General features: G+C 41.3%; 1 protein-coding gene across 5 annotated transcripts in view; it reads right to left on the bottom strand.

The window, feature by feature from the left end:
• Positions 1-23,631, bottom strand: part of Dyb (Dystrobrevin) — a 131,433-nt gene that overhangs the window by 7,815 nt on the left and 99,987 nt on the right. For 2 of the 5 annotated variants that reach the window (XM_065222086.1, XM_065222087.1), the window contains exons 2-9: positions 16,985-17,121; positions 16,625-16,924; positions 15,916-16,561; positions 15,732-15,855; positions 15,300-15,663; positions 15,049-15,246; positions 10,152-10,283; positions 8,412-8,462 (exon numbers count right to left, since the gene is read on the bottom strand). In XM_065222086.1, the coding sequence (XP_065078158.1) occupies positions 8,412-8,462; positions 10,152-10,283; positions 15,049-15,246; positions 15,300-15,663; positions 15,732-15,855; positions 15,916-16,561; positions 16,625-16,924; positions 16,985-17,105 (1,936 nt within the window). In that variant the 5' untranslated portion in view covers positions 17,106-17,121. Of the gene's footprint in view, positions 1-8,411; positions 9,116-10,151; positions 10,284-15,048; positions 15,247-15,299; positions 15,664-15,731; positions 15,856-15,915; positions 16,562-16,624; positions 16,925-16,984; positions 17,122-23,631 lie in introns of those variants that run through there. The other 3 variants (XM_065222088.1, XM_065222090.1, XM_065222089.1) reach the window with 3 other exon arrangements.

Below are 23,631 nucleotides of genomic sequence, written 5' to 3'. Positions count from 1 at the left end.
CTGATGACGACTGATGACCACCACTCACGGTGCCTATTCACCGTTTGGCGAGACCGGATGGAATGCGATTTTGAAATCTGTGTTAGGGAAAGCGCCTTTTGCAGGCAATCGGTGATAATTTTGATCATCATCGAAACAGTTGGACATTTTTTGTTTAATTTGTAAAGTGATCTATTCAGGGTGGCCAGTAAACTTTCATTTTGAAATTAACGGTTTTTCCGGTTTCCAGTTTAAATCTTATAAAAATTCAACATAAAAAAAAAACGAAATTGAACGCATTTTTAAGAACGTTCTGAAAGGAATTTACTGAAAGATAAAACATGTGATTTAAGAAGATTCCCAAGATTCTGGGGCTTTCAAATTTGTGTAGAGTCTAAAACTAGAACTTTTTTTTTCAACAATCTTTGTGATGTAAGATTTGGAGAAAAAATAATTAAAATGTTAGATTTAAAAAAAAAAATCAAGATCACAGATTAAAAAAAAAAAAAACAAAAATCTCTCTGAAACTTAGAAGCATTTTAAGGGTTATAACATATTACAGAACAATCTATAGAATCTAGCGGACAAACCCTGGATTTTTTAGTAAAATTTAAAAGTATTCAAAGTGTTGAATTCAAACAAATATTGAGAAGGATTCCCACACAGTTTTTGAAGGAGAAGTTCTGGGCTGAATTCCAGAATTATTCTGACATGAAATGGTCGCATGGACGCATTTATCACCGACCCATCTGTGAAAAATCTTTTCTCGGTGGGGACGTGGCGGTATTTGTTCGCAAAAATAGTTGGGACAATCAGGGAACGGTGAGGCTCTGGAATTCCTTGAATCTCCTGCCTCATTGTGAGATCAAATCTCACGGAAGAACAACTGAAATGATGGGAGACAGCGCGATTGGGGTTGAACGAGGAGAGGCCGATGTCCAGAGTCATGTACTCGTAGTACAAGCTCATGAATCGTGTTTGAGGATTCCGCTCTAGCAGCTTCTCAAAGTTTTCGATCACTTCACAGCGGATGAGGAACCGAAACGATAAATCCGCAAAACAATTTATTAAGGGGAGGATGCCCGCAAGAACTTCAAGACTCATGGTATGCGTCGATTGCATACAACCTAGCGCGATTCGAATGCAACGATATTGAATCCTTTGGAGCTTCAATATGTGCGTACCCGCCGCCGATTGAAAGCAAAAGCTACCGTACTCCAAAATCGAGAGAATGGTAGTCTTGTAGAGTCTTATCAGATCTTCCGGATGGGCTCCCCATGAAGTGCCGGTAATGGAACGAAGGAAATTGATTCGCTGTTGGCATCTCTGCCTCAGATACGCTATGTGTTTTCCCCAAGTGCACTTCGAATCGAACCAGACACCTAAATACTTAAACGACATGCTGTGAGTGATTGTTCTACCCATAAGTTGAAGCTGAAACTGTGCTGGATAAAGCTTCCTAGAAAAAACAATCATCTCTGTTTTCTCCGTAGAGAATTCGATACCCAGATTCATTGCCCAAGTAGACAAATTATCCAAGGTATCTTGCAATGGTCCTTGCAGGTCCGGTGCTGTTGGTCCAACCACGGAAACCACGCCGTCATCTGCAAGCTGCCTTAGCGTGCAATTTTCGGCCAGACAATCATCAATGTCTTTGACATAGAAATTGTACAGGAGGGGACTTAAACATGAGCCTTGTGGAAGACCCATGTAGCTGATTCGTGCAATTTCCGAGTTGCCATGAGAGAAGCTCATTCGTTTCGCGGACAAAAAATTAAACAGGAAATTGTTGATAATCGGAGAAAGCCCACTCGCATGGAGTTTGTCCGAAAGGATGTCGATGCAAACAGAATCAAACGCCCCTTTAGTGTCCAAGAAAACTGAACCCATCTGCTGTTTTTCAGCATAGGCTAATTGGATTTCAGTTGAAAGCAACGCAAGGCAGTCGTTCGTCCCCAAATTGCGTATCTGAGAGTAAGCCATTCGCCTCGACCCACTTGTCCAGACGAAGAAGAATTATTTTTACCGGTTTACCGGGCTTCTGGATGGCGATAACTCTCACTTGTCTCCAATCATCCGGAACAACGGTGAGCTCAAGGAATCGATTGAACAAGTTCAACAATCGCCTCTTTGTGACGTCTGGGAGGTTCTTGAGCAGGTTGAACTTGATTCGATCAATTCCCGGAGCCGAGTTATTGCATGAAAGAAGAGCAATTGAGAATTCTACCATCGAAAACGGGGAGTCCATGTCATCCTTTTCCAGCGGCGGATCGCGAGTGTTGCATCGAACCGGGACCGAATCGGGACAAACCTTACGCGCGAAGTCGAAAATCCTCTTTGTATGTTTTTTAAAAAATACGTTCTTGGATCTGGAAATTCAGAATTCTTATACACATGAATTTTGTTTCAGGCAGTTTTTTTTTCAGATTCTAGGACTTTGCAAAACATCTGAACCTTAAACTTCAAAAACCATATTTCAAACTTAGACCAACTTTCAAGACCGTGGCACTATGCAAAATATTATTAAATAAAATGTAGTTTGAAATTGTTGTTCAAAATTTAAAGATTCTGACCTTTAATAAATTTTGTTGGCTCTGGAAGCTAAACGAAAATTTCAGGATCCGACATTGGTGGATCTTCAAGATCTCGTACATAGATACATTTTCAACATCCAGAATCTGAAAAAAAAAAATCATGAACCAGTAGTTGGTAATTTAAAGATTCTGGAAGGTTGAAAATTAAAATATAAATCTCAAGATTGGAAAAAAAACTGATTTTGTGATTTTGAATGTAATTAAAATCCCAATTTTTTTTACATAAATAATATATCTCAGAAATAGGAAATTTTTTAGGAAAAGGTATTCTTTTTCAGGAGCAACTTTGAAAGTTATTAGAATTCTGCTACTAATAAAAATTTGAAAATGCTAGATTTTACATATAAAACCCACAGCGTGATTTTCTAAAAGCGGGACCTACAAGTCTTAGAGTTACCTCTATGGTCATACTAGTACCAAACGGTGGAAAATAACGATTTTAAATTGGCTCACTACTTGTCTAGTCGATTGGTCCCAAGCAAATCGATTAGCGTACTCGATTCTAGTCAAAATTCTAGTACTACACTATGTTTGTTTTGATTCGCTATGAAAGTTTGACAGCTAAAATGAGAGGCTCGTGGATTTTCCTATGTTTCGATGGGTGTATCGATTAGCTTGGGACCTAAGAGAGTACCAGAGCTGAGCCAAAAAGTTGTGCACTTTTCTTCGGGACCTTCTGGCCTTAGAGTTACCTCTATGGTGCTAGTAACTCCAAAACCAGAAGGTCCCGAAGAAACGCACTCACCTTTTTGGCTCAGCTCTGGTACTATCTTCGGTCCCAAGCTAATCGATGCACCCCTCGAAACATAGAAAAATCCACGAGCCTCTCATTTTACCTGTCAAACTTTCATAGCGAATCAAAACAAACATTGTGTAGTACTAGAATTTTGACTAGAAACGAGTACGCTAATCGATTTGCTTGGGACCAATCGACTAGACAAGTAGTGAGCCAATTTAAAATCGTTAGTTTCCACCGTTTGGTACTAGTATGACCATAGAGGTAACTCTAAGACTTGTAGGTCCCGAAGAAACGTGGTCAACTTTTTGGCTCAGCTCTGGTACTTTCTTCGGTCCCACGCTAATCGATTCACCCCTCGAAACATAGGAAAATTCACTAACCCCTCATTTTATCTGTCAAACTTTCATAGCGAATCAAAACAAACATTGTGTAGTAGTAGAATTTCGACTAGAATGGGGTACGTTAATCGTTCGCTTGGGACCAATTGGCTAGTCAAGTAGTGAGCCAATTTAAAATCGTTAGTTTCGTATTGATTGTTGGTATGACCACGGCCATTGGTTCTTGAAGACACCGTGAATTCGCTTTTATGCACTTATTTCTTATAAACCACTGACATACACCGAAACAACCATCGAAAACGCCAAGCACTTGATACATTTTCTCCAACGCATAAACGAAGCTGAAACTTCGTAATGTTTACATCAGCTGTCAATACCTGACGTATAATCGAACCAAAGAACTAAAAAAAAAATAGCTTCAAGCAAAGTGTTCTTGGATGACTTTTGTGCCATCGGAGTGAGCACACTAGAATCCTTAAAGGCCCAAGCGCAATGCCAGCGGAAGCAGAACGGCAACGGCAGCGGAAGAACCCGATCTGAGTAAGTCTACTTGTCGAATTGAAAACTAGTTAGAACCAAATTGACTTAGGTTAGGCACCTTAATGTCATTTATGACAACTGTTAAACTTGCTGCTTTTGACGTAGGACTACGTCTTTGATTTCTATATGGGGGTACACTTTGTGAAAACCGAAATGGAATATGTAACAAATTAAGAAAGATTTTTAACGTTAATAACTCAGCTGCCCCTGAGCCAATTTCAATAATTTTATCACCAATCAATCATTAATATGGCTACGCATCGATAACAATGTTTCCGAATGTTGATTTTCAACAAGAAACTATTGAAAAACTGGTAAATGTCCAGCATTGTCCCAAAGAGTCGAATTAACTAACAAATCCACCAATTACCTACATGCATATGCTGCTTCCCCAGCACAGTCGTCAGAGAGTAGTAAGTAGACGAAACAAGTCGAAGTGGCATTCGCCTCCGATCCTCGGGCACGTGCGAATAGGGGGATGGAATTGCGTAATATTTTGCACACTCATCGCCATATTCAGAACCAAACGCAAATTCTTCAAGATAACCACCATCCGTTGTCTGGCTCGCCGTGGCGGTGTCTGACGTATCTCCGGTTTGATTTACGAGGTGTGTTGAAGGCGTTCCTGAAAAATGAGATCCGTGATGCTGTCACCTTCACTAAACACGCCAAGCGTAAGCGGCCATGGATGTCATCTACGTTTTGAAGTGACAGAGACGCACTCTGTTTGGTTTCGGAGGTTAAATCATCACCAACTTTGCCAACAAAACGGCTCTTTTCAGGGCCACCAAGTGCAGTAAAGAGTAGGAATAGAATTCATCTGCCTGTTTGTCCATATTCAGAACCAACGATCACACATAATGCTCATGTAATCAAACTGGAAGGAGGGGTACAAATTATGTTGATCAACCTTGATCAGCTTTGAATCGCCGCGGCTTGATATTTTCGACTGAAGAAGCAACCATCTAGCATCTAATTCGACGAAGACGGCAGGAAACATTTGTGAAGCCGAGTTATTTACGAAAGAGAGTGTCAATGAAGAGAATCGATCAATGTAGATAGGACCAATTGAAAAGTGACGCAAGATTTGTTTTCCGTACTGAGCTCCAATGCTACCGACGCCAGGGTGGCAGTTCCCAGAGATGTTATGCCTTAGAATATGCCGGTGGCGCCGACTGAGATTGGACCCAGGCCAGCAGGTGAGAGGTAATCACGCTAACCACCGGCGCCGATATCTATCACGGCGAATGAGACGAACCCAAGTTATCTCAGAAATAAGAAATAAAGTACAGGAACTCAGCGATGAGTAAATTTGCCTCATGTTTTCCCAGGTTTTTCCAGGATTTTCCAGGGAAAAATTCCCGAATTTGAGAAAAGTAAAGATTGGATTCACTACTCCGAGACTGAATAAAATTTTCGTCAATTTCCTCATTTTCTAGCAGATTTTTTAGGTTTTTCCACAGGAAACTATGAGACAAATTTACTCATCGCTGAGTTCCTACACTTTTGGCGATTATGAGTGAACTAAACTCAAATTTAGGTCGTTCTCATTCGCCGTGTATGCAAAAAGAAAATAGCCAGTGTCGCTACTTGATAGCAAGCTACTCATAATGGGAGGAGTCTTTGTAGCTTTTATACCACTTGGTTGCACATCATTCTGCTTTAACCTGGAAAGATATAAAAGAGCGCTGCTGTATGGCATTAGCTCTCCCTTTCGGGACAATTTCCGATCCCAGCAGGTGTTCCGCAAGGGAGTCTGCTGGGACCACTGCTTTACAGCATCTACACGTCGGACATCCCTCCTCTAGGAGACGGTTGCGTGTTCTTTCTGTTTGCAGATGACACCGCGATAGCCGTCAAGGGTAGGATGCCTCGTGAAATTACGAACAAGCTCCAAAGATGCCTTGACACCTTTACTGATTATGCCACCACGTGGAAAATCAAAATCAGCGCCTCGAAAACCCAAGCGATCATGTTCCTTCACAGACAATCATTAAAACTTAAACCGTCTCCCTCCTGTACCGTAATAATGGATGGTACAAGGGTCGAGTGGTCCACTGATGTTACTTATCTCGGGATGTTGTTCGATGAGAAGCTCCTGTTCCGCTCGCACATAGAGAAAACCCTAGTTAAGTGCTCCGCCTTGGTTAGGTGTTTGTATCCGCTCATTTGCCGCAGATCCCGCCTCTCAAGGCAAAACAAACTGGCTGTTTACAAACAGATCATAGCCCCCGCGATCTTCTATGCCGCCCCGGTGTGGGAATCGTGCGCTCAGACCCACAGGAACAAAATCCAGGTTGCACAGAATAGAGTGTTGAGGATGATCCTAGATCGTCCATTCGACACAAGAATAGCAGACCTCCATCAAGAGGCACAAATTCCCAAAGTAGATTCCAAAATTGATGATATGACAACCAAATTTATTCAAAAATGCAATCTTTCTGAACATGCTTTAATAAGCAATTTGTACATAGTAGGTTAAGTGTATATAGTAGAGTAGGTTAGTTTTAAGCTGTAAATAGTAGTATTAAGTAGTTTCTCTTCAAATTCTAAAAACAAAACAAACCAATCCCACCAAGGTGGTCGACCGTGTACTAAGTCTAGGACTAATCCTGTAAAACAAATTTTAAATTTTGCCCATACCTAAAGATGAAGAAAGCAATTAAATCACTTAGTAAAAATTTATATGGTAATCGTCCAAGTTAAACTAAAATAAAGATCATTTAAACTAAAAAAAAAACTAAAACTAAAATGGCATTAGCTCATTTTCGCTTCGGACGGCGTGGTGAACAGTAATAACAGCAGTAGGAAGGTGGTAAGTCCACTTTTCTATAACATAACAAGCAACAATGGACTGGTTGTGGCAAAGGAGGTGCCAATCATCATCGCAAATTCTTCGTGATAACCACCATCCGTTGTCTGGCGCGCCGTGGCGGTGTCTGACGTATCTCCGGTCTAATCTACGAGGTGTGCTGAAGGTGTTTCTGGAAAATGAGGTCCGTGATGCTGTCACTTACACTAAACACGCCAAGCGTAAGTGGCCATGGATGTCCTCTTCAATAAAACGGCCCTTTTCAGGGCCATCAAGCTTACATCAGTAAAGAGTTGGAATAGAATTTATCTGTGCTTGTTTGTCCATATTCAGAACCACAAGCCCCCAACGACCACACAAACTTGGAAGCAGGGGTGCAAGTGATTTTGATTGATTCTCGTAATCAACTTTCTCTTTGAAAAAGATTACTACAAATTTGGTACGCCTACAATTCAAAAACGGAAAGAGTTGAGATAATAGATAATTGATCAATTAAAAGAACTTGATGCTCTTCACATTTATTCCGTCCACTAACGGTCCTACGTCAAGCTTCCGTTCGTGCCCCTAGGCACAGACCCTTCTACTTTTTAAATTAAAACGATTCCCTTGCGGGCACTGTAGGGTTAATATGGAAAGCCTCGGGTCTTAATTTCTTCCCTAAGTAGTTTCCAAAGGAATCTTGAAAAATTTGATTGTTTTCCATGATACTCTTCAAAGTCCCAAATGAAAATTTTTAAACAAAGAAAACACGTGCTTCTTATGATAGAAAATATGGGTCTTCCTTCCAAAATCATGAACGTTTGTACGTACCTATATACCTTATACCGTGGACCCCCGTCAATCTGAACGACGCTGTGTGCATATTAAAGGGGTTCATTTTTGATTTGAACTTCTAGTAACTCTACGACCATCAGAAAAGCGAATTTCTGATAGCCTTATTTGATGTTTTGTTTTGATTCTGCGTTCCGTTTCGCAACGTTCCATTTCGCGTTTCTCTGTTCCATGTGCTAGATGACGTTGGAGCAATTTTTAGTTTGCACGGCGTACAGATTCAGCGGTGTTCAAACTAAAAAGTGTGCAGATTAGGAACGGTCAGATTACCGGGGGTCCACGGTATATCCCACTGAAAGAATGCCACTATATTCAAAAAAACATTTTAACTAACGGAGTGCAAATTTTGTGTAGTAGGTGGGTGCGTCATATTACATTCAATGAAAATCTCGTGAAATATCAAAACAGACATGACAAAAATTCGCTTCTTCACCCTCCATATATATAATTACAATCAGAAACATTCGAAATATAGGGGGAAAGTTATAAAACAATAGGCAAACACAAAATCATACCGACAATGGAATGTATTTATAATTCACTGCTCGTATTCATATGATAGTGGTCAATGATCTTACCTAGCATTTGTCTGACATGATGATGCATGCCATACTCTTCGTCGGATCCTTCTGAAAGATGACACGTGGATTGGTTTGATATTGGCGTATTTTTTGGTAGTTTTTTATTTCAGTTCAGTGAATTCAGTGTGCACGTGGTTGTTGTTGTTGTGGTTGTGGTGGGGAGTATCATTTGGAAAAAAAGCGATTATTTTCATGGTAGTTGAAGCACTAAAACAATTGAATTGATTTGTTCTGGATGTTGGTTCGTGTTTGTGTTGTCTTTTCGGATTGTGATTTTGGTGGCGCCGAAAACAATAGAAACAAAAAATGAAATCGCGATCCAAACTGAAACTGGTATCACGTGGCTCGTGTGTAGCGGCGGGTGTCTTTTGTATCGTGTCTTTTCCGATTTCAGCTAAAAGATGTCCTTTGCTTTGCGAAACAAAAAAATCAAACTGGGGCAGCGGGTTACTTCCATTTATAGTTTTTAAAGCCAAAATAAGGAAGTCTTAGCAAAATGAAAATTTCCGGGGCAAAAACATTGGAACGTGTTGAACGCAAGCCAAATCAGGAATCGCAGCAGTCCTTGCACCGTTAACCCTTTTTATTTGGTTCGGGTTTCAAAATTTTCTGATTGTTGATAAACACAGTGGCAGACAAGTTAGAATCGAGCTAGACTCTCCTCTCCTTTAGGAATGCGCTTTCCGGCGGAGGAGCTGTACCTAGAAATCGTAACACCAATATTTGTAGGTTATGTTCATTTCCGTTGAGGTTTGCTTAGATCCTACATTGATAAAACGGCATGAAGAAGGTACATTCGAAAGACTATAGAGAGAACTTTTGTTGTGTGTGTTTTTTTGGAATAAAAAAGTAGCCATTACAGAAATTTTTACAGCACGCTGTGTTACATAATCAACAGTATTGGTAGCTTACTTGGATGTTGGTTTGTAGCAGCTAATTACACGCACGCACACGTATTAAAAATGATCAACTTTACGCACACTGAGATCGAGGAAAAAGAACTTCAACTGCGAGTTTTAGGTTAAAAACGTTTTTACTAAATTTGGCAACAATGGATTCGATTTTTGCAACATGGGATGAATGTTTCGAAAATGATGAAAACAAGAAGGCGCTGCAAAATCATAAACATGAATAATGCGTTTACAACACTGCCGGAAGCTGCGGTTCAAGGTCAAATGGCGTCGTTTTTCTATGTTCAAAGCATTGTTTGTAATTTTACGTATACCGAAGAATATTGAGTTTTTTTTTGTTTGATTTGGTACAGTTTTATGTAGTTTAGCTATAAATTTGATCGTGAAGGATTTTCGAAACCAATTAAAGACTATTAAATCCATTCAAAAAGAACATCGAGCAACTACATCTAACCAATTAGTGCTAACGTTACATTTAGACAGATAGAAAAGACAACAGAAAACTAAAAAAAAATGTTACTTAACCGGAAAATGGAGGTCAAATTGTTTCTTTTTTTTATCGTTAAACTATAGAAAGGTGAAATATGTGCAGTGATAAAATTGGCCTTGGACTTCTTTTTGGTTTGTTATAAAAGTACTGAAATTGTCCAAATTTGGTGCAGAGAGGCAAAAAACGAGGACGAGGAAAACTTCCGGAAAAGATTTTTCGACAAACATCCGGTGGGTGTAGTTGGTGTCGGAACAAAACAAAACGTAAACAATGGACACTGACGTGGACGGAAAACCACGAGTCGAGTCGTGTCCACACTGTAAATGCTCTAGCTACCTGAATTCAGTTCACGCACTAGCGAACTCATGGCCGACGAGACCGAATCGGCCGCGTAGTGCAAATCGTTCCGCCCGGAAGTGCCAGCGCCGGTGCAGCCCGATGGTCGGCCCATTGGATTATGGACTCCATCTGTAAAGGGGGTATAGGGGGGAGTTTTGGGGGAATGATAATTATTTATGTCTGTTATTGTTTGGTGCGTGGCGACCCCGGATATTCCAGCTAATGTGATTGCAAAAGGTGACAACTGGGTAATTATGAAAATGGTTTTTTCATTGGACGAAAGGAGTACGACGGTGGCTGCTTCGATTAAAATAAAAGGATACATGTTGGAGATTTTGTCATTTTAGAAATCGTTGCAGCATTTATGAAGTTATGTTATAATTTTCAGAACGGTCTTAGCGTTTGTAAGGCGATTTTGGTGTCTTCTTGATGAAATTGATGCATTTTTAGGACCAATTTAGCTCTTTGTAGTCGATTTAAAAGAAAATAAGCGAATTTTTGAAATCGTTTTGAAACTGGTGTTTCCTACCCGGGATATCTAGGGAAACCATTCCTGAGAAAATTGGCTAAACAATATGTTTTCCAGGAACTGCTTTAGGAATTTGTTTTTACAAAATGCATTTTCATAGAAAAAAAAAATGATCACACCAGACGAGAAACCCCGAGAATATCCGGGCGAAGTCGAAAGAAACGTAAGAAAGTTAAAACAATATCCGTTTCCCTGGTGGTAAACATATTTGAAGAAAAAAGGAACAAACTTCTGGAGTAAATTGGGAAAACAAAATATCATAAGTTGGATGGAACTTTCGCGAGTAGTTGTTCGATTAACAACGTGAAGCAGAATCGGAATCACAGAGCAGATTCTCCGAAATCTCGGAGGAGATTCTCCGAAATCTTGGAGGAGATTCTCCGAAATCTCGGAAGAGATTCTCCGAAATCTCGAAAGAGATTCTCCGAAATCTCGGAGGAGATTCTACGAAATCTCGAAAGAGATTTTCCGAAATCTCGGAGGAGATTCTCCGAAGTCTCGGAGGAGATTCTCCAAAATCTCGAAGGAGATTCTCCAAAATCTCGGAGGAGATTCTCCGAAATCTCGGAGGAGATTCTCCGAAATCTCGGAGCAGATTCTCCGAAATCTCGGAGGAGATTCTCCGAAATCTCGGAAGAGATTCTCCGAAATCTCGAAAGAGATTTTCCGAAATCTCGGAGGAGATTCTCCGAAGTCTCGGAGGAGATTCTCCAAAATCTCGGAGGAGATTCTCCGAAATCTCGGAGGAGATTCTCCGAAATATCGGAGGAGGTTCTCCGAAATCTCGCAGGAGATTCCCGGAAATCTCGGAGGAGATTCTCCAAAATCTCGGAGGAGATTCTCCAAATCTCGGAGGAGATTCTCCGAAATTCCAGAGGAGATTCTCTGAAATCTCGGAGGAGATTCTCCGAAATCTCGAAGGAGATTCTCCAAAATCTCGGAGGAGATTCTCCGAAATCTCGGAGGAGATTCTCCGAAATCTCGGAGCAGATTCTCCGAAATCTCGGAGGAGATTCTCCGAAATCTCGGAAGAGATTCTCCGAAATCTCGAAAGAGATTTTCCGAAATCTCGGAGGAGATTCTCCGAAGTCTCGGAGGAGATTCTCCAAAATCTCGGAGGAGATTCTCCGAAATCTCGGAGGAGATTCTCCGAAATATCGGAGGAGGTTCTCCGAAATCTCGCAGGAGATTCCCGGAAATCTCGGAGGAGATTCTCCAAAATCTCGGAGGAGATTCTCCAAATCTCGGAGGAGATTCTCCGAAATTCCAGAGGAGATTCTCTGAAATCTCGGAGGAGATTCTCCGAAATCTCGGAGGAGATTCTCCGAAATCTCGGAGGAGATTCTCCGAAATCTCGGAGGAGATTCTCCGAAATCTCGGAGGAGATTCTCCGAAATCTCGGAGGAGATTCTCCGAAATCTCGGAGGAGATTCTCCAAAATCTCAGAGGAGATTCTCCGAAATCTCGGAGGAGATTCTCCGAAATCTCGAAAGAGATTCTCCGAAATCTCGAAAGAGATTCTCCGAAATCTCGGAGGAGATTCTCCGAAGTCTCGGAGAAGATTCTCCAAAATCTCGGAGGAGATTCTCCGAAATCTCGGAGGAGATTCTCCGAAATCTCGGAGGAGATTTTCCGGAATCTCGGAGGAGATTCTCCGAAATCTCGGAGGAGATTCTCCGAAATCTCGGAGGAGATTCTCCGAAATCTCGGAGGAGATTCTCCGAAATCTCGGAGGAGATTCTCCGAAATCTCGGAGGAGATTCTCCAAAATCTTGGAGGAGATTCTCCAAAATCTTGGAGGAGATTCTCCAAAATCTCGGAGGAGATTCTCCAAACTCTCGGAGGAGATTCTCCAAAGTCTCGGAGGAGATTCTCCAAAATCTCGGAGGAGATTCTTCGAAATCTCGGAGGAGATTCTCCGAAATCTCGGAGGAGATTCTCCGAAATCTCGGAGGAGATTCTCCGAAATCTCGGAGGAAATTCTCCGAAATCTCGGAGGAGATTCTCCGAAATCTCGGAGGAGATTCTCCGAAATCTCGGAGGAGATTCTCCGAAATCTCGGAGGAGATTCTCCGAAATCTCGGAGGAGATTCTCCGAAATCTCGGAGGAGATTCTCCGAAATCTCGGAAGAGATTCTCCGAAATCTCGGAAGAGATTCTCCGAAATCTCGGAAGAGATTCTCCGAAATCTCGGAAGAGATTCTCCGAAATCTCGGAAGAGATTCTCCGAAATCTCGGAAGAGATTCTCCGAAATCTCGGAAGAGATTCTCCGAAATCTCGGAAGAGATTCTCCGAAATCTCGGAGGAGATTCTCCGAATGTCAGAGGAGATTCTCCGAAATCTCGGAGGAGATTCTCCGAAATCTCGGAAGAAATTCTGCGAAATCTTGGAGGAGATTCTCCGAAATCTCGGAGGAGATTCTCCAAAATCTCAAGGAAAAGCCGGTAGATACAGGGGAAGCCAGAAAGTATTTTAGGGAAATCCGGGAGAAAGTTACAGCATATGTCGGAAGAATCTTCCAAAAAAAGCCAGTAGAAACTTCCTAGAAAGGCTGGAAAAGCTTTCAAAAAAGTCGAAAACCATTTCCATGGAAAGCCAGAAGGTCCTCGGAACAAACATCCTGTAGAAGACCGATAAAACTTCTGGGCGAAGCCTGGAGAACCTTCCAGAAGAAGTGGAAAGATACTTTTGGGAGAGCTCAAAAGAAACTTCCTGTGAAAGTTGGAAAAAGCTTCATTTTGAAGTAGGAAGAAACTTCCTACACGGTCGTTCAGACCAACTCAAAATTGAGTCGAGTCGATTCAATTTCGGCAAAAGTGTATTTACTCAAAATTGAGCTCAATTTTCCGAGCAAAATCCGAGGAAAACAGGAAAAACTTCTCGAATATGCACAGAAAATGAAACTAACTCAGAGAGTGAGCCACTTTTAGTCATTTATATGGAAAAATTCTAAAAACGCGCTTTTAGAAATGTCTCAATTCGAATGAGTAAAAGTGACACACGCTCTGAGTAAGATTCGTTTTCAGCGTGAGGAAAATCCATGAAAATTTTACTCATTCTAGGAGTATACTAATAGGTTGAGTGAAACCTCTATCAATTTTTCCCATAGCTATTTGCTAAGCTATTTGAGCCAAGTTTGCCGAAATTTAATCGACGCGGCTGAATTCCGAGTCTGTCTGAACGACCGTCAGGGGAAGTGTGGATGAAAGTCAAAATAATCTTCCAACGGATGCCAGATTCCCAGAAGGGTTTCCGGAGGTAGTGAGCGAAAAGCTTCTCGAACGAAATTGGAAAATTCTTCTCGAACCAGAAGATAGTCGGACGACACTTCTGGGGGAATGCCGAAAGAATCTTCCGGGAGCTGTCAGAAGGAACTCTTTGGAATCTTCCGGAAGAACTAAGTAAAATCTTCCGGGTGAAGTCATGAAAACTATCCTGGGGGAACAAGTAAAAAAATTCTATGGAAGCTGAAAGAAAATTTCGGGAAACGTAGTAGAAAGTTCGGGCGGAGTTGCACAAAATTCCTGATAGTAGTCGGAAGAATCTACCGAGGGAAGTTGCGAGAGACGTCCAACAAACTTTCTGGGAAGTCAGCAGCCAACTGTGAGAATAGTTATCAGTTGTTTCCCGAATCCCGGGTAGCTGAAAAAGGCCGTAATCACTATTTTAAACCATTTGAGCAGTTCCAGGCATAATTTTGATTTTGAATAGACCTTCTCCGATTTGTATGAAGCTTTGCGTAATTGTTTACGAAAACGCCATTTTGGAAATTTTAAAAGATCCATAAGGGCCGAATTTCAGCAAAAATGTTAATCGTTGCCCGTAATTATGCAAATCGGAGAACGTCGAGTTTTTCCGATTTGTCATTTGGCGTGGAACTGCCCATAAGTGTTTCTCAGAAATTTAACATGAATTTCGCAAGAAAACCTTTTTAGAGTTTTCCAAGGATTCCTTTATAATATAGCTGTTGGACTTCCTCAAATATTATAATTAAACAAATATCCTAGAAACAGATTGTATTCTAAGATTTGCTTGAACGCGTAACTTCAAGTTTTCAAAAACCAATCGTCCAATTGTCCAAAAACTTGAATAAACGGACTTCATTCCTTTTGGTCGCAGGATGTAGTGAAATGAGTTTCGTTTTTTCGTTGGTCAATCAAGCGCACGCCGAAAGCGTCTCACAAGCTAGTATGAAACAATAGACATTCTCTCTTTCTCTCTATTCGTAGCAAACTGACTAATTACAGCGAAATTTACACGGGAAGCGAAAGCCGCAATCGTACCAAGGATTCATTGTTTTGTACAGAAACTCAAGAAAAGCCAACTAGCCACTAAGCGGTTAGAACGATTTCAACGCTACTTACTATTGTTTCCGTTGGGGGCGTAACCTCGCATGTCCATCGGGTGATGGCCCATCTGCTCCTGCATGTGACTATTGAGCATCATTTGCTGCTGCTGTTGCTGTTGTTGTTGCTGCTGCTGCTGCAGTAGGCTTTGCTGCAGATGAGGTGGCACATTTGGAGGCATTCCGGGTCCTCGTGGCTGGCCCGGCATTTGGGAACCTACAAGATGGGGTTGATTAGAGTTTCGAAGACGGTGCACAACGATGGCATACCTTGCGGTAGCGGTGGGCTCTTACCCGACCGCGGACTAGAATTGGGCGTCGACCGAGGGCTCTGCGTCTGGTGGTTCTTCAGCATTCGCATCAATCCTTCCAGTTGGCCCATCAACTGCCGTCGGGAATCCTGCAGAGCGCCTAGGTGTCCCTCCAGTTCACCCTTTCGCTGCCGTAGTGCCCGCAGCTCGTTCATCAGAGCTGGACTTTCCGGTTGCACCTGTTCCGTTTCCTGTTGCCGGCGAAGTTTCTGAATCTCCCGCATGATTTCCTTGTTTTTGGACTCGAGCTGTAGGATTAGTTCCCGCTGGGCACGGGAACTGTCCAGTCCTATCTGGACCGGGTCTGGCGCTGAGCAGCCAGGCTGTTTTGGGGAAATGGAATTTTAAGTTAAGCCGTACGATCCTCCACGGAGGTCGTCGAAGCACTTACCGTCCGACTTTCTTGAGCAAGTCTCGCAGCGTACCGAGCGATTAGCCTGTGTTCTTCATCGTTTGAGTTGGCTCCACCTCGTGTCAGTGAGGTGCCATTACTGTCCATCGATAGACCGGTTCCCCTGCAATGAAAATCATTATAAGAAAGTCGTGAAATTACTTCGCAATCCATAAAAGCTAACCTCGAATCCAGTGTGCTACTCCGGTCGTACATGCCGGGAATCATACCGCCATCGCTGAAGCCATTGTGTGACGGCAATGGCGACGGTGGTACAATGTGTGACAAATTGAGCGTCTTTTCCGGTTGCTCGGGAAACCTCGGCAGCACCTGGTTCGACTTTTCCGGTACACAGCGAAAGCTCTTGCGCAGCGAATGGCCAATCTGTTTACTGGGACTCTTGTAGCTGGAGTACTCTTTGACTTCGTGGTCGTTTTGGTGATTCAGGGAAACCCGGCCTTGCCAGAAGCAGTCCTGACAGAGCTGGTAGGCATGACACCGCTGGCACCGGTACCGAAAGCCGGTGAAGTTTTCCCGCAAGCAGACGGAGCAGATGGTCGGGTGAACAACGGCTTCAACGGTGGCCAGCCGGTGCAGCAGAGGGAGCCACACTAGACAGGCAGGCCCCGGTTCGGACATGAGGACTGCCATGAAATCGTTGACGGTGATTTTGGTCTCTACGGCGAAGATTTCGCTTTCGAGCCCTTCCTGGTAGTGGAATGTGGGGGATTCGAAGACGGCTGCTGGCAGGGCCAGCACTTCCCGTAGGAAGTCACCGAGCTTCCAGTGGATGAGCTGGCCGGCACCGTCGGAGATTTGCGAGAAGACGTCTGAGGGTGAGGGAATTAAATGGAGTTCAACGCTAAATTGAATTCTTTACAATGGGTACTCACATCTCAGCTTATCCACCATCTTGCCGGCGCACATGATTGCGAGGGCGACCTTGATCGAGAAGACCCGGATCTTGCCACTGTTGTCGCCGGAGTAGGCCGCCAGCAGCCAATTCAGTAGAAGACTAGCTTTGGAATCGACAGGAACTTGTTGCGTCGGGGGAAGACGTTTGTTGAGGTTGTGGTACAGCGACGATACCAGCGTCTCCAGCCGGCTCACGCTGACCTCGTTCTGGGGCTCGAGCGTGTTGAGACCATTTTCGCGGAACGCCTCGATCACGTTCCAGATGTCCACTAGGTGCACTGCGGAAGCGGAAGGATATCATGTTGGGGGCTTGTTTGATTCATTGAAGTCGAACTTACGATTTGTGGACTTTTGAACATATCGCAGCTTGCACGCGGTCCGGTATGAGGCGAAGCGAATCGTGTCGAAGGATTGGATTTTGAGGTCCTGAAGGATCGCCACCCGGGGCTCCATTTCCATGGCCGAGTGGGATACTCTGAAAATGAAACGAAAGATAGGTAATTGATTAACATTTTATTGAAATCATTCAAAACGTCCACATGTTCGTCTTGTCCAGGATCGATAAATAAAACGACATTGTTTTTGTTTTCATCACCCATACTGTATTTCAGCATGAATTGATGCGTGCCTGCTGCTGTTGGTTTACACCTCATAAATCGTTACAATCGTAAAATGCCTCAATTCGCTATCTTTGGTCGATCCCAGTTCATTCGAATCGGCAATCTGTCAACGTGTAATTTATGCGATAACATCAAACAAATTTATGTTGTGCTGATTTCTTTCATTCATTCGTTTCAAACGTTTCAGATGATGCCAGTGAACACATAATCAACGGCACGCGCTGAGGTGTCGTAAATAAATACCTATATGTAGCTAGTACTACAATGCGACGAAAACAAATTGGGATCACACCTTTCGCTCGCTGCGCACAGGTGGATAGTCGGTGGATTACCACCTATATTTTAGCTTGCCGTTTTGTGTTTGTTTGTTTGATTTCAATGTCGTTTTCGATATCGTGACAGGATCAGCCATTGAGGTGCTTTTGCTTTATCGTTTGTGTTTGCAAACCGGTAGCTCCCATCGTTATTTTTTATACTGTCGTCATGCGTCACATATGGGCGTTTGTTTTGAGTGGTATTCATAAAATGTTGTGTTTCGGTTGTATAAATTATACATTCCACTTTTAGTAGGTACGATGATTGTTCTTTTACTGTCAGTGTTAAAGGCTATTGTTTGAAACAAGGTTAACATTTGTTTTCACGGATAGTGGTTGTATTCTATTCATGGCCGTATTGTTAACGAACGACTACTAAAATTATTCAGTAAACTTTCAGGAAATTTAAACCTTGAAAATTTAAATTTATGCTACATCGGAGAATTTCGGAGAGAATAAATTCAGAGACAATCGAAGAAATTTTGGGTATTTTTTAGGATTTTTGGCAAAACTTCATGCAACTGGGAACCTTATAGAAGTTTGGGAAACTTCGTTTAAATGAAGGGAATTTCGTTTCATAAAAGTTCGTTTAGCTTCAATGTTCTGAAAAGTTTAATGGACTTCAAATCAGGGTGCCTTCCATTTATTTTGGCTATAGAAATGTTTTATGAAATTATGGAATAATAAGATATTATGATAATATCAAGAGCAAATTTTCATTACGTCGAATGTAATAAAGGTAAACAAAGTCGAGCTATCAGTGTCAATCGATGCTCCTGCTATTACACTATATACTGTCCGAATATAGGATCACATCCCATTTTTAAATTTATTTACCAGTCGAATTGCTTTTTGACGTAATCACCTTCCGATCAAAACAGTTTTCGATGTTACTTAAGTCACCCAATTTCTATGGAGATGCCGTTTGCCTTAAGTAACAGCACTGAGAAACCCATGAAAAGTGTACTTTCGTCGTTTCGCTTTCTCATTATTAAAGTGAATAAATCGAACTGTTTGTTGCTAAGATCAATTCGGTGGTCGTAACATGATGAATGGGCTGCACGTAAGGAGACGTAATTGATAATTCTCCCGAATATCCTGGTAAATACACTTTGACTTAAGTAACAATAGGGGCCACCAAACGACGTATAATAACTTTTGACTCAAAAACCAGTATTTCTTAGCATGAAAGCTAGCGATTTGCCTTTGTATGATTAAAACCCGGCTAAATATGTTAAACATTGCTATCACTATGAGATTATATGTGTTTTATCGGAAATAGGAATAACTTTTCGGTCATCAAAACAAAACTTTATTTTTCTCGGATCGGTGCGAATGTTACTTACGACATAATGAAAATTTGCTCTTGATATTATGTTTGTGTAAGCAACAGAAAAGATTGTGAAGTTGTTGTTTGACACATAATACCTGCCAATTTTGCTACATGAGACAGCGTTGCCAGATTGTTTTTATGGTAATCGGTATGAAATGATTAAAAAATCGGTTTTTATCGGTATTCACTATTTTAATTAATTTTATATTTTTTCACACTTTTGGACTAAAATCGAATGATGTACTTTCCATGTAAGTCTGAAAAAAATTCTGGAAATATTTGAATTTGTCCCTTAATGGTACCAACAAAACTTCCAGAGGAAGAATAAAGAAGATCTTGTGGAGGAAGTTTGAAGGAAGTTCTAAGAAATGTCGGAAAAACATTCGATGGGGATCTTCCAAGACAAATATTGAGAAACTTCTGGATTTTTTTTAGAAAATTTTCGGAAAAATCCAGGTGCCAGAAAAGTTTGGAAATCGGAAGCCAATTCCGGAGTAGCCATTTCCAGGAGAAGTCAGGAGAAACTTCCAGAGAAAGATGAAAGAAACTTCTGGGAGAACTTGATAGATACATCCGGTAGAACTTTAATTGAACTTCCTGGATAAGACGGCAGAAACTTCCTAAGATAGATTGGAAGAAATTTCTGAAAAAAGTTGAACGCCATAGGGTTTACGGAACAGTCGAAAGATACTTCAAGGAGAAGATGGAAAATGTCTGGAAGAAATAGATTTCTGTGTGATGTTAGCACAATATTCCCTGAAGTTCCTCACATGCTTTATTGATCCAGCAACTTTCAATAAATAAAACATCTATGAAAATCCCACAATGTCCCTGAAGTTTTCGGAACATTCCTGAATTGCACTTCGCAATATCCCATAATTCCTCGCAACTCCTTGAAAGTTCTTGCAATTTTCCTAAAGTTAGTGGGGCTGTTTTGAAGTTCTCTGATCATCCTCGAAGTACTCGAAACTTCCCTGATTATTATGAAATTACCGGAAAAACTCGATTCTCTTAAAGCAACTGGATCTTCTTTACGCTTTATTTTTTTTTAATTAATGAACAGCAGCATTAAAGTCCTCTGATCTTCACGATTTATTTAATTTTTTTTTCAAGTTCTCGAAACTACCGATAAAAGCACAGAATTTCCTTTAAAATGTTCTCACAATTTTCTAATGTTCATGTAACTTCCCTTACGTTTCCAAAATGTTCATGGATCTCTCGGAAATTTGCTGAAGTTTACGGAAATTCCCTGAGTTTCTCGGAACTCATTTAAAGGTTCAGAAATTTCCTTCAATTTATATGTCCTGATGTTCTCAGAGCTTTCCGGTCGTTCTACTACCACTAATCTACTTTGTCTGACACCGTATGTCACGGAAAGCACGACAGAACGGGCTCAAACAGATGTAATTTACACCGACTTGTCAGCTGCATTCGATAAACTGAACCATGCAATTAATCATATCGTCCCGCCATTTTCCACAGAGATGGCGCTGTTACGCTGGTAGGAAGTGATAAAAATCCCTGTATAGAAATTGAGAGAAGTGGAAATAATTCGCTTTCGGTGTATATTCAGGTCAAAAAAAATGAACGACAGTCTAAAGAAATTAGTTCAGTTTTTTCCCGGAAATTATTGTTAAACAAGCTACAATTAAATAAAAAATGATTTCTCCCCATACAGTTTTACCTGCTTTACTACCAGTTCCCGGAGAGCCAACAAATTCAAATTTGAGAGAGAAAATTTTCTCTTACGAGCTCAATCTCTCAACATGCCATGTATTTTGATGACACTCGATTTGTGATTTCCCTTTCACAGATTACAAAATAGAGTTCCTGATACTACAAAACATGCCTGGTACCTCTATACATGCATCTAGTTTAACATTTGAAGTCCCTCCTTTTTTACATATTCTGCACAGAAGATACTTTCTGCCCCGCCCCATACATTAAAATCGTCGGGAAATTCTGTGAGGGGTGAGCTATTTTGTGTGCAGAATGTGTAAAAAAGGAGGGACTTTGGATGTTAATCTAAATGCATATATAGAGGAACCAGACATGATTTGCACTGCACTGTCCTCTGTGAACAATTGACGGAAAACAGATTATGTGTAGTTTCCGATACATGTCACTGCAAACAACAGCAGTGACATCTATTGGAACATGAATGTAGAAGCTTAACAAAATGATTGATTGCGATTGCTATGTTAGATAGACTCTGGGTAAATGGCAACCTCCTGCGATGGTTTCGCTCTTATCTCAGTGATCGCCAGCTGATGGTAGCCGTTAGTGAATGTCAGTCTGCTACGTCAGTGATACCTCAAGGAAGTCACCTAGGCCCGTTGATTTTCTTGTTGTACTTTAACGACGTCAATCTGCCCAAATAACAATTTTCACAACGTAAACGCTTTACTCATTTCATGTATACAGCCTCAAGCTGTATTCAAACGTTATACGATATGAAGAAACCTTTACTCAACCTCTATACAAGCAAATCTGGCGAACTTACTCAGCTACTTATGGCTGTTGGAACGTTCGGGAGAAGCTCTTATTGGATATCCATTAACGCTTCTATACAGCTGTTATCCTGCTGTTTAGTTGTGTGTGAACTTGAAAGGCGCTTATTCAACCTTTTCCCGGTTATCCAATAATCACTACACAGCTTTCTCTTGAAGCCTGGTTAAATACTGTTTACGCTTTTTTATAAAAAGCAATTTATTGAGTTTATTTTTCTGTGAATCAAATTAATCGAAATTAATTACAAATCATCATTTACCCTGCACCGGAACCTGGAATCGAACTCGAGACGACCTCATTGACAAACCTTGACACTACCAACTTCGCTACGCCAACACTTTGAACTTATGTAAACAAATCAACATTCCCTTCTAAAACAAAATCGCTGAGTAGAGGCTTTATAATAGTGCACACGAATCACTTTTCTCGACTAGTTATAAAAGAGCAGAGTAAAAGCTGTAAAACTGCACACGTCTAAAAATAAACCTAGTTGACTGTGAAAATGCTTCCGAAGTTGCTCTAACACAGTTTATAAGCTGAGTACAGGTTGTGTAGTTGTTGAAAAAGCACTTTTGATGTTTATGTTATTCAGCAAGAGTGGTTGATTGTGTAGAAGCCATCAAATGAGTAACATATTCACTTTGTTAGCTTTGTTTTGCCGCTACAAGTTGAAATTTGATTGTGTATAGAAGTGACATTAGCGTTTATTGGCTGATGTTATTCAGTGCGACTGACAAATTGAATAATGGTTGTGAGAAAGTTGATTAAACGCTCTCCAAAACTATTTTGCTAGCTTTTGCTTGTAGATGTATCTGCAGCTTCTTTTCAGCTACTTTACAGTACAATGCTGGAAAAGTTGGCTTACAAAGCTGAAAATGTTAGTTAGGTGGTCCTCGAAGGCACTCGTCTATCGTATGCAGATGATCTTAAAATCTATATCCGAATCCGTTCTATCGATGACTGTCACTTCCTCCAATGCCAGCTCGAAGCATCTGCTAACTGGTGCAACTTGAACCGAATGGAGGTCAACCCCGCGAAGTGTTCAGTTATCACCTTCACTCGCAAGAAGGAACCGATCATGTTCAATTGTGTACTTCAGGAAACAACTATCAGCCGTGTCAACCACGTAAAAGACCTGGGAGTTATTCTGGATTCCCAGTTAACGTATAAGCAACACATCTCGTTCATTGTCGACAAGGCGTCAAGATCTTTGGGATTAATTTTCAGGATTGCAAAGAATTTTTCCGATATATATTGTCTCAAATCGCTATACTGTTCCCTGGTGCGGTACACCCTGGAATATTGCTCTGCAGTATGCAACCCAAGCTATAACAATGGTGCTGAAAGATTTGAGTCCGTTCAGCGTCGATTTCTTCGATTTGCTCTGAGGAAGCTGCCTTGGAGAAACCCTTTTCGTCTACCCAGTTATGAAAGTCGATGTCAACTGATTGATCTGGTTTACAGGGTAGAATTGATTGTTCTACAATCCTGGAGAAGATCAACGTGAACGTCCAACCCCGAGCGCTGCGAAATAACGCTATGTTAAGATTGCCTCAGCATCGCACTAACTATAGCATGAACGGTGCTATAGACGGCCTTCAACGTGTGTTCAATCGAGTTTCTTCAGTGTTCGATTTCAACCTGACACGAGAGATGCTACGCCAGCGCTTTCCCCGCATTTCCTCTGACGCAGTAAACCATTGAATGACCATTTATTTTATTGTATTATGAATTTTAATGTTATTCACTTAAACATCATTGGGGCTACACTTGATGTAAACTAATAAATAAAATAAATAAATAAAAATAAAATAAAGTTATCTCAATTCTCCTGAAACAAATGGAACTATCCTGAAAACCATTAAATTTCTTTGAAGTTCTTTGGACTTGTGAAGTTTCCAAAATATTTCAGTTTCCTTAAGTTCATTGGAGTTCTCTGGGCTTTCCTGAGATTCCCGGCTTCTCGAATTTGAACAGAAGTTAATGAAACTGTCTTTAGTTTATCGGAACCTACCCAAAATTCCGAACTACTCTGAAGTTTCAGAGCTTCTGAAAAGTTCCTGAAGCTAATGGAACCGCAATAAAACTCTGGAAGTTTAAAAAACTGACGGGAGAAGACGGGAGAACCTTTCGAGCGAAGCTAGACGAAGCTTCCATGGGGAGTCGAAAGTTGGAAGAAACTTCAAATTTACGTTTTTATGGGCCTA

Source organism: Ochlerotatus camptorhynchus, unplaced genomic scaffold (genome assembly GCF_037179485.1).
Source record: "Ochlerotatus camptorhynchus isolate MF236.1 unplaced genomic scaffold, CSIRO-AGI_Acam_v1.1 ptg000156l, whole genome shotgun sequence".
NCBI classification, from domain to species: domain Eukaryota; kingdom Metazoa; phylum Arthropoda; class Insecta; order Diptera; family Culicidae; genus Ochlerotatus; species Ochlerotatus camptorhynchus.
This window is presented reverse-complemented; position numbering and strand designations above follow the sequence as displayed.